This window comes from Thamnophis sirtalis, unplaced genomic scaffold (genome assembly GCF_051295495.1).
Source record: "Thamnophis sirtalis isolate CommonGarterSnake01/CBP01778 unplaced genomic scaffold, rThaSir2_p1.2 scaffold_3, whole genome shotgun sequence".
In the NCBI taxonomy this organism is placed as follows: Eukaryota; Metazoa; Chordata; class Lepidosauria; order Squamata; family Natricidae; genus Thamnophis; species Thamnophis sirtalis.
Genome location: NW_028261383.1, coordinates 38,963,118 through 38,979,832, shown reverse-complemented (window position 1 = coordinate 38,979,832; position 16,715 = coordinate 38,963,118). Strand labels below are relative to the sequence as shown.

Genomic DNA, 16,715 nt, shown 5'->3' with positions numbered 1-16,715 from the left:
GGCGGCCTAACAAAGCAGCAACAATGGTGCAGTGTAACATCTATAAGAAATGCCATTTGCCTACAAACAAGAATCGATGGGATCCCCAAAATAGACAAAATAATAGAAAATGAAGAAGCGAAGTGCCTTGGAGCCTTAGAATTCAGACAAACAAGCGCTCGACACATTACTCCCTAGACTTAACAATTGTTGATATGGAAGACAAAAAGGGTCTGGATATTGGATGTTGTAGTACCTGGAATCAATAGAGCAAAACAGAAACAACAGGAGAAAAATCAGATAATACAAAGACCTGCAAATAGAAGGACAATGGTAAAAAGAAAGCAAATACAGCACCTCTAGCAATAGGTGCCCGGGGTGCAATCCCAAAATTTATTCTAAAGACATAACTAGCATTGCATTAAAAAAAATGACCAGCATCTTGAACTGAGGTCGGAAAGAACCTGGGAACTTTGATGTTGAACAAATGTCTACTCCAATAAAAAAAAATGTCTGTGTTATTTGGTAGTGATTAAATGAGTCCATCAGTCAGGGCAAAAGCAGGATGTCTAATACCTTCTCCAAATCATAATATGCTTTTCATTTCCTTTTTCTGCTTTTAACAGGAAATATACATGATGACCACATATAGACTGATCCTGGGAGTTTATTGTATTACATTCTATGTAATATCCTGATTGGAAGTTAGTTAATTAACTTGTTCCCAAGAGACATGTAACCGAATGTCATTTGGAGTGTTATTTTCAGCAAAATGGCTCAGTGGTGTCATGCCACCTTATGTCACGCTGTACCACTCTGCAAAGGAAATCTGAAATGTCAATTTTCTGAGAAAAACAAGGTTACAAGATAGGGATGATAAAAGGGAATAATAAAATGGTTGGATGGCCTCCCACACAGCTTGTATTTCTTCCCGCTTTATATTTTATTAATTTCATCATAGTTTGGCCTTTGCGGTTTAGATCTGAGTGCTTTTTTAAAAGCTACCTTTTGACTTTTTAAAGAAAAAAAGAACCAGCCACAAAGTAGTTTATGGAATAAAAAGAAAGAAAATGTTTCTTAAGAAAAGGATGGTCACATTGTTTTTTTTTTAATTTAGGGATATGGTGGCACAGTGGCTAAGATGCTGAGCTTGTCGGCAGTTCAGCAGTTCAAATCCCTAGGAGTGAGCTCCTGTTACTTGTCCCAACTTCTGCCCACCTAGCAGTTCGAAAGCATGTAAAAATGCAAGTAGAAAAATAGACCTTTTGGTAGGAAGGTAACAACATTTGTGCACTTTCGGCATTTAGTCATGCCGGCCACATGACCATGGAGACGTCATTGGACAGCGCTGGCTCTTCAGCTTCGAAACAGAGATGAGCACTGCCCACTAGAGTCAGGAATGACTAGCACATATGTGTGAGGGGAACTTTTACCTTTGTTGTTTTTTAAAAAAAAATAGGAAAAGATTTAAAACAATAAAGTTGTCTCTGTTCAAGAGACTTTTGCTTTTCTCTTTCTGTACCCCTCTGTGTGTGAGAAATTTAGATTTTCAGGTCTTCAACATAGGAGCCTCAAACATTTAAGGCACAAATAGAAGCCACAATTAAACTTTTTGAGATCAAGAACAATGTTCCTATGCTTTAAAAACAAGATTCTCTGGCAAAGAAGGATTAATTTAATTTCATCCCATATGTGACCTGAAATGATAAATGGGCTTTATGTGCCATCTTTAGTAGAGAGTATCCTTTTGTTCAGTATCCTTTTACTGAGATGTTTAGTGAAGATACAACATTAAAAAAAAACATTACATAAAGTTCTTTGAGCCATTATATTCTAAGGCTAGAATAGGCCCTTGTGCTTTGTCACATCACTTGATGTGTTTTTAAAAATCACAAAAATACCATGTTCGGCAGCTATCCACTTATAAATTAAAACAGAGTCAAAATGGCTGAGATTTTAGCCCAAACATATAATGTCTACAAATTTTTCTTGGTAGATGGAGATTTTCTGCAAGTTTTTTAAGAGCAGCATTTTGTCAGGGTTCCAAGTAATATGCCAGTAGCAAACAGAACTCTGAACAGGTTCCTCAAAAAACAGGTTTATTGGACATATATTGGCACAGACTGGTGAAAACTGACTCTAAAGGTTCCCACAGTTTTCACCTAATTAAAAATAAAACTTATTCCCAAAAATCAGTTACATGGTCCAATCAAGGTGCTGTCCAGTTGTTCCTCCTCTTTCAACCACCTGTGGGAATGTCCTTGGTTCTCAGGGGAAATCTATTTCGTTTTGGCTATAAAACCCCAACTATCTCTATCCCCCCCCCCCCATCCCTCAGCACCATTGTGGCAACACTGAAGCTTCCAAGATGGCCTCAGTCAGGCCAGCTTCAGAGTTGACACATTTCTTCTTAGCGGTTATAGAAGATTACCAATAGGATGAGATCCGTCGGCTTTATTATACCATATTGTTTATCCATGAAATTCAGCAGAAGACTCAGAAGCCAAGAAAACTGCAGATTGTTGAAGAAATGACTATCAAGAACTGAGCATTCTCACCCAGACCTCTTGGCAGTCTCATAACTAAACAAGTACAAGAATTGTACAATGATATATGAAAACATATGATGAATTGGGTATGGCTAAGGTAGAGAAAAGTAGGACTAAGGATGACATGATAGCATTATTACAGTATCTGAGGGGCTGCCACAAAGAAGAAGGAGTCAACCTATTTTCCAAAGCACCAGAAGGCAAGACAAGAAACAATGGATGGAAACTAACCAGGGAGAGAAGCAACCTGGAATTAAGGAGAAATTTCCTAACAGTGAGAACAATTGGCCAGTGGAACAGCTTGCCTTTAGAAGTTGTAGGTTCTTCATCATTGGAGTTTTTTAAGAAAAGACTGGACAGCCAACTTTCTGAAATGATTGAGCAGGGGATTGAACTAGAAGACCTCCAAGGTCCTTTCTAGTTCTGTTGTGTTTGAGTGATTGATTGATTGATTGATTCCTCCCCGGGAGAATTTCTCCAGAGTTCTCATGTGAAAATTTTCTTAATCAAATTCTCTTTCACCAAACTGAATAACAGCAGATAGGGAAACAAAGAAAGACTGCCTGCCAACCTTTATCAAACTTCAACAAACTAATAAGCTATGTCATAAAGATGGGATGTGGGCATCTGGATAAATCAGTATCCACCTGCTGCTTAAAGTTCAACCCTTTTATGGCCTTAATTTTAGGATTTTTTGCTACTTGACTAGAATAAAATTGCATCAAATAGGTTAATAATTGAAAACAGCTTCCTCTGCCACTCACCCACCAACCATATGCCCTCCCATCTTCATCTCCCCACCACACATATGCTGAGCCTCTCCGTGGATGTTGGCTGAGAATTCAAGAATTATGGGTACCCGTTCATCTGGGGAATTACAAGTTGGGGAAAAAACCGGGCAAAATAAATGGAGGAAAGAACAGCCCTGTTCTCGGAGAAATGAAATGGGCCTTGTCCAGAACTTCTCAAGATATTTGGGCCAGCATTCTTTTTGAATTATCATATTACATGATAACCCACTGATTTCCAGGATTCTTCTGATTTAGAATGAAACTTTCTTGGAACATACCATGCTGGATAAGTCCACAGGGAGTTAAAATGCTGCAAAAACTTATTTTGGAGAGGAGATGTGTGCAAATGTCATCATCTCAGGGTGTCACGTGCAGGAATTTCACTTTTGTAAATACAGTTGTGGGAGGAAAAGTCTTCTTTTTAACCACAAGACACAATGTCCAAAAGAACAGCTCCAGATAAGCATCACCTAGCAACCAATTGTACTGACATGCGGTAACCTTCAGGGAGCCATGGAGAAAGACAAAGCCTTTTTGTGCAGAAATCTGTAAGAGGACAGGTTGGGACTGTTTCTTAATTCTGATGCCAAGCTAAAGCCTAAACTAAATAACTTTTGGAAAACTGGATCTTGATGTGAAAGTCATCCCATTAATGGGTGCCCAAGATTAAAGCGGCCAGGAGTATCTCGTTTCCTTTGACATGGTTATTTTGTGCAAACCAGTGGAATTAATCTGATATATATACAGGCCAATTTGTCTACTTTTCATGATACCTGGATTGGCAAGAGTAGCCCCAGATACTTGACTGAATTAGACATAGAAAATTGTTTAGCTTTACAGGGAGAGGCTGTAGGAAGTTAGCACCCAACCCGCTCCTTGAAAAATGATAAATGAAATATCCTGAGAAATATTGCAAAGGCAGAATATTGTATTTCCCTGGATAAGAAATGGAGAAACATGTTTTTAGACAGGAAACAGACTCATTCTTAATAGCCCCCACCTTTCTCAATGGTCCATTAAAAGGCCTGAGCCAGTCTATTCTACATAACAAAGATCCCCCTTAAGCTCCAGGGTGATGGGTTTAAGACATGATAGTATTCGTGACCCATCAAAAGCGCGAACGTCATAAGCGCGCCGACAACACCGCGGCGCTAAAACTGCGATGTCAAAAGTGCGCCGACAACAGCGCGCCGACAACAGCGCGCCGACAACAGCGCGATTTCATTTAAGGTAAGATTTACAGTTAGGTTTAGGGTTAGATTTAGGGTTAGGGTTAGGGTTAGGGTTAGGGTTAGGTTTAGGGTTAGGTTTAGGGTTAGGTTTAGGTTTAGGTTTAGGGTTAGGGTTAGGGTTAGGGTTAGGGTTAGGGTTAGGGTTAGGGTTAGGGTTAGGGTTAGGGTTACGTTACAGCGCGCTTCTGTCGGCGCGCTTTAGGGCTAATTAGTCGCTCATTCGTCGTGCGGTTTTGTCACCGCGCTTTAGATACCGCGGTTTAGTCAGGCGCGCTTTTGTTGTGCGCGCATTTGTGGTGGAAGCATAGTATTAGCCCTTTACCCATCTCACCAAAGGGCACCTGGGAAGAAGCAATGCTTAACCAAACATGGACTCAAAGCACAGCCTACAGAGTTTCCCCTGCATGGCCTCATGGAAGTCTGACAACCAATCAGATTACAAGATCAAGATCAAAGGCCAGAGAGGGCATAAAACCAGGGACTTTCAGCATCTTGGCCTCTTTTCTTCTTCACCCAAACTCTTGAATCATGTGTTCACCTTTTCTGCTCAGGAACTCGAGCCCTGTGGTCCTGTTCATCATTAAACCATCTTTCCAAGCAGCCTCCATGTTTCCAGTGTCTTTTTCCCCACTTGGAACTGAACCCAGGGGGACATTTCTTCCAACAAGACCATTTGCAGTCATCTTCTTTTTCAAAGCAGCATTAAGCCTATTCAGTAAGACTCTTTTAGAACTGCTGACCTGTTTTTCAGGTATTTGGCACATCAAATCACATTGGCTTCACCTTAGCCATTATTTGCATAGGGTTAAATAAGATGACTAGGACAACAACATAAAAAGTCACCTGTGGAGTCTCCAGAATAACTCTCAATAGTAATAGGCAAAGTTTTGAGATGAATCCACACTCCGCAGAGCTTCTTCAGGCAGCCGTTACGTGACTGTGTAATTGGACTCTTCTTTTGGAGAAAATGTACTAAGCAGAAGATGCACCTTCTGCTGAAGAGGTCTTCTCTTGGTCCAACCTCATTAGACAGTTTCTACTAATTCTCCATTTCTTCTATGAGCAGGTTGTAAGGGAATAATTCAGAAGATGATAGTGAAGCACAGACTCCTACATAAAAGTAGATTATCTGGATTCATTTGAGATATGGAAAAGAGACTGAATAGCACTAATCATTAGTGGGTGACTTTCATGGCCCCTAGATGGAACAAGCCCTATTAATTTCTAATTCTATGAAACCTTTCTCAGCAATATTTGATACCACCAATTAAGGCAATAGTGAAATCATCACTGAGTGAAATTGTGCTGCCATCCTCCTTAAAAGTAGCAATGGTATAACTACTTCATCACTTGACCCAGATATGCCTCCATCCTTCCATATTGAATTTGGCTAGATTTTTGCTACACAGTGCATGTTGTTATTGCCACATATTCTCTAATTTGTAGCCATTGTATTTTCTGTCGTATTCATCCAATTTACAGAATGGGAATTGTATACATAATTGGAATTGCCTATAAAATCTCTAAAAGTGAGTGAGAGTATGTGAGTGAGTGAGTGAGTGAGTGAGTGAGTGAGTGAGTGAGTGAGTGAGTGTGTTTGTGTGTGTGTGTGTGTGTGTGTGTGTGTGTGTGTGTGTGTTCTGGACATTCTGCAAAGGTTAAGATTGGGAGACGCTGTTTTATGATAGTTCCACTCTTTTTTGACTGAACATTTTCAATGAACACTAAATGAAGAAAAACAGTAAACTTCTGCTTCTTTGTTGTGAATTCTATAGAACTCAGATCTTTCTCCCGTTGTGTGATTTAATGCTTAGACGTCTGAATACACATTGCTTTAAAAATTGTTGCTCTCACTGTTGTTCTAAGAATTCACTCCCACCTTCGTGCAATTTAGCATCTACAGTGCATGAAATTGCTAAGTGATATTATGCATGGATTGGGGTGAGGTACTATCAATATGCTGATGATACATTGTCACTATGAGAGTGTTTACCCTCTGGAGGCTATGAAACTAAGATTGGGTACAGTTCTTACATAGCAATAGCAATAGCAGTTAGACATATACCGCTTTATAGGGCTTTCAGCCCTCTTTAAGCGGTTTACAGAGTCAGCATATTGCCCCCAGCAACAATCCGGGTCCTCATTTTACCCACCTCGGAAGGATGGAAGGCTGAGTCAACCCTGAGCCGGTGAGATTTGAACAGCCAAACTGCAGAACTGCAGTCAGCTGAAGTAGCCTGCAGTGCTGCAATAGCAGTAGATTTATATACTGCTTCATAGGCCTTTCAGGCCTCTCTAAGCGGTTTACAGAGAGTCAGCATATTGCCCCCAACAATCTGGGTCCTCATTTTACCCACCTCGGAAGGATGGAAGGCTGAGTCAACCCTGAGCCGGTGAGATTTGAACCGCTGACCTGCTGATCTAGCAGTAGCCTGCAGTGCTGCATTTAACCACTGCGCCACCTACATAACCATTTTGGCTTGATCCTGGGTCCTTGGCTGATTCTGCCCCAGAAGGAGGACTGTAAATTGAGGATCCTCTCAGATTTATGTCCATAATTCCTCAAGAGGTGAAAGCAACAAACAAGATGATATACTAGTTGGAACAGCAAGCCTGACAATGTTAACTCATGTCCTTAACACCTCAAAGATAGACTACTGCATCACACTTGCAGTCATCTTTGAAGACTACCTAGAAACCAGAAGTGGCGCAAAAATGCAACTGTCAGTCAATGAGAGATGCTTTATCCAAATAATACCTTCCTTTTGGCTGTTGCATTGGTTACACAATGTAACGCTGGAGCTCATCCCATAACAAAACAAAGAGAAAAATGGTATTCAAGTTGGCAAAAAAAATTTCTAAGCTTTAGAGAAGCATTAGGAATTGAAATAATGATAAATTGTGAATTCATGGCCCTTTCTGTTCCCCACTCTTTTTCCTAGAAAGAATACTCTCCTCGGTCCAACTGTCGCCAGAGAAATAGAAAACATGTTAGCAGTCACACAGGTGAGTCTCTGAAATGATACAAATCCTAGCGAGGAAAACTGTAACAATATTCAGGCTGAAATTCTTTTATAATTTTGGATTCTGGCAGCAGAAAAATATGAGGTACAAATAAATATTTTTCCCTAGATGTCTCACAAAAGAAGAACCATATTCTCTTGTCTTTCCCTCTCAATTTCAGTCAACTGTAAGTGGCTGCAATTGGGGATTTCATTTTTGAAATCTATTAATTTTGATATTATGTGGGGTCCTTGGTGCTGTCCGAGCTTGCTTGTTTTCTTGAAGACATTTCATTACCCAACTAGGTAACATCATCAATGCTAGAGGGGAGAGGGGTTTTTCTCATTTTATAGACTAGTGGTGTTGGTGGGAGTGGCCTTGGTGGTTCCTTGATTAAGCTATTGTTTACTATTTGCTTGTTCGTCTGTGATGGTAGTGGTGTTAACCTATATTCATCTGGATGTTGATTATTGCTGAAGATATGTTTTGGTCTTTTCGCTTCCTTTTTGGGTTTTTTGATTGTCTCATTTAAATTTAGACATTTTGGATAAGATCAGCTCTGCTTTTGATCCTACAACTGGGTTTGATTCAAAGTATGGTGACTATGATGGTAGGATGCCTGATTGTGGAATTCTCCTTGCAGGGAAACACAACTGGATCTCCCACTATTTAGTCCAAATGGCATTAGATATGTTTATTCATGCAGAAATTGACAGTCACATGATGACCAATGTTCCAGGAACTGACTGCTTGTTAAATAAATATTCTTTTGAACTCTTGTACAATTAAACTGTAAACTGTATTTCATTTGTTTTATCACACACTCGGGTTTTCTGGGAGGGAGGAAGGATGATGATGATGATGATGATGATGATGATGATGATGATGATGATGATGATGATGATGATGTCTGTGGAGATTCTTAGTCATCCAGGTCATCGCTGTCCCAAAGGTGCTTTTTCAAAAGGCAACTGGACTTTGGTTTTTCTTGAAGATATTTTGTTTCTCATCCAAGAAGCATCCCCAGTTTTGACTGAATACTTGGGAATGGAACAGGGGTGGTTTTTTGCCAACATTACCGCTGTTTTATGCATGCACCATTTTGTGCACACAGACACCCTTCGCTTGTGCATATGCGCAGTTGCTGAAAAATTGTTCTGCACATGCGCAGAACATTTTAAAAGCAGTAAAAAAACATGCTGGCAACAGCATGGGCAATGGGGGATCGGTTCGGGGGTGTGGCCAGCCAGCCGTCCCTACCGGTTCAGTGATCCAGTCGCAATCTCCACTACCGGTTCACTCATACTGGTGCAAACCAGTAGGAACCCACCTCTGGAATGGAAGGATTTATATTTCTTGTAGTCATCTGGTTGTTAGTACTTTAAAGGTGAGTCATTAGGTCTGTGAGAATCATTGAGGCCCCTTGGGAGTTTATTTGTGTCTTCAGGGTCACCTGAATCAGAGGGCAAATGGGTGTGGAACCTTCTTTGAACTGCTGAAAGGACTGTGTTGTAAATAGGAGATGGGTGTTGTTATATCCCTCCCCCTTTGTTGAGGGAGGACTATTCAATCTTAATGTAGATGGTCACTTTGACCCCTCTTTCAGACCAATGGTCCTCTCTGTCCAGAATGAAGACTTTTCTGTCTTCAAAAATGTGGTTTTTGTCTCTCAAATGTAGATGGACTGCTGAATTTTCTCTGGATGGGTTTTTTTCTCCTATGTTGTGCCATGCATTTGTGGATGGGTTGTTTCATTTCTCCAATGTACAGATCTGCATATGTCTTAAATTATCCTAGGGCAGTGATGGCGAACCTATGGTATGCGTGTCACAGGTGGCACGTGGAGCCATTTGTCAGGGTGCGCAAGGCGCTGCCCTGTCAGCTGACCAGCACGCATGCACGCACTGGTCAGCTGACAGGGCAGCCGGCCCTACAGGCAAACTAGAACTTCAGGAATGGACTTACGGTTTGCTCGGAGGGTCATTTTGACTGCTCCGGAGGCTTCGGGGAAGCCTCCTGAAGGTCCCTGAAGCCTCTGGAAGGCTTCCGGGGGGGGGGGAGGCTGTTTTATAAAGCATCTGGAGCCTGGGGAGGGCAAAAAAAGCATGCAAAAAATAGGGGGCTGTAGTGCATGCATGCACACTGGGGGGTCGCGCATTGCATTATGGGTGCAGCACGCCTGCATATTACCCCCCTGCGTTCCCCCCCTCACTTATGGCACGCGAGCCAAAAAAGTTTCGCCATCGTTGTCCTAGGAAGTGTTTAAATTGCATTTTTTCCTCCTTATTCTAACATTGTTCAAGAGCATTTTCAATATATGTATGTGTGTGTGTGTGTACACACACACACACACACACACACACACACACACACACACACACACACACACACACACACACACACACACACACATATATATATATATATATATATATATATATATATATATATATATATATATAAGGTTTTGCAGCCAAAATCTAAGATTTTTCAAAAAGAAAGTTTCCCATGTACCAATGATCTGGGATATGTTTTCCTCCATTTTGTGAGATAATTTCCCATGTTTGTCTTTGCCAATTCACACTGTGTATTAATACTTGGTGACCTTAAATTCTGTGACTTTGACATACAACAGATTTCCAATAAATGGTGCTAGAACAGTTCTATGAGATCCACAGAGAAAGACTAAATCCCAAGGTAGGAGATGATGTCAATTGTTAATTATCTACAGCACGCCTGTCAAACTCCCAGGCTGCAGGCTGGATGAGTCACATGCTGGCCTTGCCCACACCCAATTTAGTAAAGGGGGGAATAGTCAATGATGCCGCTGTGACAAGTTTGACACCCCTGATCTAGAGGATTCATAAGACTATTCTGAGGTAGTGAATGGGACGAAGCCAATAATTTTCTCTCCCAGTGAATTTTGCCCAACAAAGACCTTTGAAGTGGTCCAACATGACCATTTAGAACAATATTTCTCACATCTGTCAACTCCAAGACTTGTGGACCTTAACTCCCAGAGTTCCCTAAACAGCCTGCAAACTGGGTTAACCTGGGAGTTGAAGTCCACATTCCTTAAAGTTGCCAAGGTTGAGAGGTACTGGTTCAGAACCCTTGGGAGCATGGTGTCAAACATTTGGGTAAACATATCACTTTCAGGATAAAATTAATCATCTTAATCATGCCTCATTCTATAGTATTGGCAGTTCATCTTCTAAAGTATGTCTAGGATACCTGCTAGTCAGATTTGTTTTTGTTACCTTTTAGATTAGTTTAATAGAGTTCGGCCATTTTACCTGTTTACTCAATCTTTCTCTTCTTGGCTTATTACATTTAATATGACAGAGATATTCACCTTGATTAAGGAGCTTATAAATGGCTCCTTTAAAAAATGATCTCATTTTCATTAAAGCCAATCATAATGTGGACAGTCTGGAACATAATATACTCGGACGGAGAAGTATAAGCTGCTCAATGTTCCTTTCCTGGACAAAATGTTCAAACAAGTGACGGTTAATTAGAACCAGATATCTTGGATGAAGATAAAATCAGGTGCAACTCACCTAACCACTGTGGGAAGAAATATCCATCTGGTTCATTTCCAAGTCAGGAGAAAGGCACTGGAGACAAAAGGGAGGCTGGAAGCTGATTGGAAAGAGGGTCCATTTATTGATGAACAGAACCATGTGTTTATGGTTCGGGTGCATCTGACCACTTGGAGCTAAGAGTGGGTGGCTTTTATACCTTCTTTGGGCTTTGCACTTGACCTTCCTGTTCCTGTGCAAGAACATGTATTCTATTGGCTGTTGTAGGGGTTATGCAGGGGTCATAGCTACATAGAGCTACATAGAGCCGTGGTGGTGCAGTGGTTAGAATGCAGCACTGAAGGCTACTTCTGCCGATCACCGGCTACCAGCAGTTTGGCAGATCAAATCTCACCAGGTTCAAGGTTGACTCAGCCTTCCAAACTTCTCAGGTGGGTAAAATGAGGATCCAGATTGTTGGGGGAAATATGGTAACTCTGTAAAACCGCTTAGAGAGGGCTATAAACCAAATTGTTGGGGAAAATATGCTGACTCTGTAAACCGCTTAGAGAGGGCTATAAAGCACTGTGAAGCAGTATATAAGTCTAAGTGCTATTGCTATAGCTGGCTCTAAAGGATGTCTGAGCTCCCAAGTTTGCTTGAAGTTTGGACCGCTGAGATGATGCAATGAAGAGGCTGAAGAGGCTTGTGTTCTTAAAGGGTATTGGACAGGAGTGTCAAACTCACGTTGGCATGGTGGTGTCACGTGACGCATCAGGACTTTCCCCCCCCTCACTAAACCAGGCATGGGTGTGGCCAGCAGGCCGGGAGTTTGACAGCCCTGATGTTGGGTAATTCCTATTTATGGCTTAATGGCTTTTTCTTGTGTTGGATCTTGGGTGGGGGTATTTGCTTATGAATAGAGCTATCTATCTCTTTATCACTTATCTCTTAATCTATCTTTTTATGTTTTAACTGCTGAAATCTGCTGTGGGCTATTAAGAAAAGATGGGGGCTGCTTTCTCCCTCTAAAAACCTGTTTCTTCATTTCTAATCCAGGGAAATATAATATTCTGCTTTTTTATTTCTCAAAATATTTCATTCTTCTAGGAGAGGGGTGGGTGCTAACTTTCTACACCACCTTGCTTAAGGACAGAAATTCTGGTCCTAATTGTGGTTTTAATGCAAGGACTAGACTGCATTGGCTCCCAGTTCATTTCCAGTCCCCATTAAAACGGCTGAAAATGATATAGAAAAATGCCCTTGGAAATTATACCATGTTTCCCTAAACATAAGACAGGGTCTTGTTTTCTTTTCACCCCCAAAATAAGTGTTTGGCCTTATTTTTGGAAGGTCTCATTTTTGAGGTGCAGAAGGAAACGAGTGTGGTCACCTCATGGCTGTTGGTGTGTTGCAATACTTTTGGGGAGGACTTGTTTTAGCGCATGCACTCAAAAGCCCGATTGGGCTAGAAGATGGAAAGTTGGAGGGGGGCGAAAGAAAGGGTATATGGAGGGTCGAAGAGGTACATTGGGTTTCTATTTTGGGGGGGTATTGTTGACAAGAGGAATGGCTGTGTTTATTGTTTAATGTTATATGGCCCCGGTTATGCACAGTATATATGTGACTGTACGAAAATGAAAATGGAAAATAAAAACATATTTACAAAAAAAAAGCCTGATTGGGCTTATTGTCTGTGGAGGCTTATTTTCAGGAAAACAGGGTAATATCTGAAGAAATGTTTCTTCCTCTACCATGAAATCTTGATTTATTTGTTCGGCTTTTTTGTTAATTAGATTTATGGATTGTCCTTGTTGTTCATTTAATGGACTAATTGGGGAAGGAAGAATCCATCATTCTTGATTGTCTTGTTAAAATCAGAATGCATGTTGCGCACCAGGGATACAATTTGTGCAAATGACATAATTGCATGTGCACATTAGCCCAGATAGCCTTGTTAGACAAATGACACAAATGCACCGCTGTTGTTTTTTATCCTCCTTTTCCTAAATTCATTGCATTAAAGCTAAAGTTTCCTTACTCATAGCTTGCGATCTTTGCTGGAGTCTTATATCATTCTTTAAGATCTATGAGTCATGTCAGTGAGCCTTGGGCAACCGAGCTCTGTCAATCTAAGGAACAAGTCAGAACAACCACCAAGGAACAAAAATCTCTGCAACTAACATTCACACATTTGGCTCAGCATTTTGATTGAATCCTGCCTGCCTGTGAGTTCATTCAATCAGTAGGGAGTTAAGAAAAATCACAGAGGAACGGGATTCATATCTGATGCTCTCAAAGGGTCTCAGGTAGTGGTGGGATTCAAAAATTTTACTACTGGTTCTGTGGGCGTTGCTTAATGGGCATGGCATGTCTTGATGGGCATGGCTTGGTGGGCGTGCAAAGGAAGGATGCTGTAAAACCACATTCCCATCCCACTCCAGGGATGCAACCACTGCAAAATCCCCATTCCTTCCCAATCACCTGGGACTCGGGAGGCAGGGAATAGATGGGGTGGGGAAAGTCAGAGGTGGTATTTGTCCTTCTCCGGTTCTCCGTACTACTTAAAATTTCCACTACCAGTTCTCCAGAACTGGTCAGAACCTCTGGTCTTGGGTTTTGCTAAGCATAAAAGTCTATAGAGGTTCTCAGTCAACCATATTGCCCCCAAACCGGTGGGGGTGGGGGTTTCAGGAGGCAACTGAACTTTCTTGCTTTTTCCTTTCGAAGAGCTTCTCATCCAAGAAGCTTCTTAAACTCTCACTGGATGGTGGAGGAATGGAAGAATTTATATTCCTTGCAGACAGCTGGTCACCGGCATCCTTTTTTTAGAGGGTCGTTGAAGCACTTGGAGGTTCATCTGGGTCCTCAGGGTCACCTGAGTGCCCAGCGTGGTTTTTTTTTTGGGGGGGGGGGGTTGTAAGCATTTCTAAACGGCGCTGCAACCTGAGCGCTGAGGATGGCGATGACGCCGGCTTTGATTTGGCGACTGCCGTTCGCAGCGTAGGAGTTGCGCAGAGCAAATGTTCCTGCCTGCCTTCATTCCCGTTTCGAACCAACTCCACGCTCAGCTCGTCGTCGTCGGAGGCCGCTTTCTATAGGTCTCTTTTTCTCGTCGAAGTGCTGCCTAATTGCTAACATTGCATGGGGGTGGGGGGCGCGGTGGACCTCCCAGAAAGAAGCACAAAGGTTCATTCTCAATACCGAAAGTTGCACGCCTTTGTCACCAAAGTTCCCAGCAGGAGTGAGCCAAACCTGGCACAAAACGCGTCTGCGAGCCTCCCACCCCCAAACCTTCCCCAAAGTGTGAGCTTTGCACAGATTTTGCACAGCGACTCATGCCACGTTACAGGATCCGAGGGGGGGGCGGGAAAGGTTTCGTAGGGGAGGGGAGGGGGAGGCGGCGGCGGCTGTACAGAACGGCCGCTGGCGCCTTTCACGTGACTCGTCGCCTGAGAAAAAGATCCGTGCGGGAGCGAGAGGGCTTCTCCGACGATTGCCCCAAAGTCATGCCCACTTAGAAACCCCGGCGCAATAAGGCAGAGGGCAGACAGAGGGGTTTGGCGCAGCCCGAGTAGAGTTACGGAGCCCGCCAGGAGCCACTTGCCGGCGCGATGAGCCAGAGGAGGGGCGACCAGGTGAGAATCCCACCTGGAGCGACGGGGTTGTACAGAGCGGTGCTAGTCAAATCAGGTAAGGATTTACCTGGGGGGGAGGTATTGACTGAACAGGAGAAGCCAATGCTGGCTTTGCAAGGTGGAGCTTGCCCACCTAGTCCAACGTGATGCGCCCCTTTTCTTTGCAGATGTGCGTATGGGAGTGTGTGCTCTTTCCCTTGCACCTCCAATGCCACCCTTGAGCTTTGACTGCTGAGTTTCCTAATGCTCCTTCCTTCCCCGTCCTTTCCCCTTTGTCCCCTTCCTTCCTCACTTCCTAGACTGTGTTGTTTCTCTTGCATATAATTTATGTGGACATATGCACGATTTTCTATTTATTTTGTCATGTTTATGTACTGTATATTGGACCTTTTGAGAGCTGTATGCATATAGTAATTTCATTTTGATTTATGCCGATTAGTTTATATTCAGAGTGAAAATAAAGTCTATTCTATTCTATTCTATTCTTCCTTCCCTTCCATGGCCAAATCTGAAAGCTGTGAAATGAGTTGTGCTGAGCTTTGCAAGACATTTTTCAGTGGAAAGGCAGCCAAGACGTTAACCCACATTTTGACATTTGTCTCACATTGTAAACTGTGTAACTGGGGGAGGGGAGGGCTGTTTTATGACAAGACTGTGGGTAATGATGATCTAATAATGAAATGAGGAGGCAGAGGATTAAAGATGTATAGTGATAACATAGTTTCACAGCGCTTATCACTGTTTAAACTTATTAGGATTTTATTTACAAAATATAATATGTATGCACCGGTAATTGGATTCCTGCAAATAATTTTTAAATACTTACAGCTGGTTGCGGGAAAATCAGCATTGTTACTCCTTTCCCCTTTCCCAATAATTTTTAGAAAGGTAATTTGTTACTGGAGTAATGAATTGTAGCGTGCTTAACCCTTTAGCAATAGAATAATAGAGGAATAAATGTGCGTCATGATACTTACTTGGCTGCAATCTTTTGACCACTTTTTAAAATTCAGTTTCATTTTGGAGCAGGGCATGCTTGCCACTAAGTAAATAAAAAATTGAGTTTGCACCTCTGTATTAATTTCCAGGTGGATTACTATGTGCATGATCAGGCATGAGTCTTTGTAGCAAAGAGATTCATTGGAGAGCTCCATAATCTGTAGAATTTAATGCGAATTGACTCCAGAAATATGAGGAAGAAGTTTGAATACCCAAGATGAAATCAGCTTCCAGGTGCCTTGTTGTATTATAAATACAAAGCAAAATTGTGCTATTTGATGATATATTTGCAAATATCATCACAAAAAGGTCTTTCGGAGGTTACATACTTAGAAGGTACATGAGGATGGGCGATAGCAGAGGTGGTAGGTTCTGACCCAGTTCTGGAGAACCGGTAACGGAAAATTTGAGTAGTTCAGAACCGGTAAATACCACCTTTGACTGGCCCCACCCCTATCTATTCTTTTCCTCCTGAGTCCCAGCCCATTGGGAGGGAATGGGGATTTTGCAGTATCCTTCCCCTGCCACGCCCACAGAACTGGTAGTAAAAAAAAAAATTTGAATCCCATCTCTGGGCAATAGACAAACAAGAAAGCAGCATCTAAAGTTATACTATGCTTGGTTCTGGTAAGCAAAGTCACGATGTTGGAATTGCCGCGCGCGCCAAAGGTTTGAAGCAAATATACCACAGATAAAGAAATCGCACGATGTCCTAGGTGCTTAAAGAGATAACACTATGGAATGGGTTTGCCAAAAGTTGGCTAGACAATCAATTGTGATCGTTGTTGCTGAGAAAGAATTGTGCCTAGTCCTGGAGTCAGTCTAACCCTGATCTGATAAGAACTCCAACGCCTGAATTGTGGTCCCAACCCATCTTTAACAGATAACAGATTAACAGAGTTGGAAGTAAGAGGGTTAAGAAGGGTGAAATCCAAATGAAATACAATAGAAGGGGAAATATTATAAAGTGAGTGGTATCGATTGATAATTGCTATTATAA

At 42.0% G+C, this 16,715-nt stretch overlaps 1 protein-coding gene across 3 annotated transcripts in view; it reads left to right on the top strand.

Annotated features, from left to right (window-relative positions):
- FAM107A (family with sequence similarity 107 member A) overlaps positions 1–16,715 on the top strand; it is a 75,746-nt gene that overhangs the window by 19,445 nt on the left and 39,586 nt on the right. For 2 of the 3 annotated variants that reach the window (XM_087708775.1, XM_087708774.1), the window contains exon 2: positions 7,494–7,557. In XM_087708775.1, coding sequence (XP_087564901.1) covers positions 7,494–7,557 — 64 coding nt within the window. Of the gene's footprint in view, positions 1–7,493; positions 7,558–14,502; positions 14,772–16,715 lie in introns of those variants that run through there. The other variant, XM_087708776.1, reaches the window with a different exon arrangement.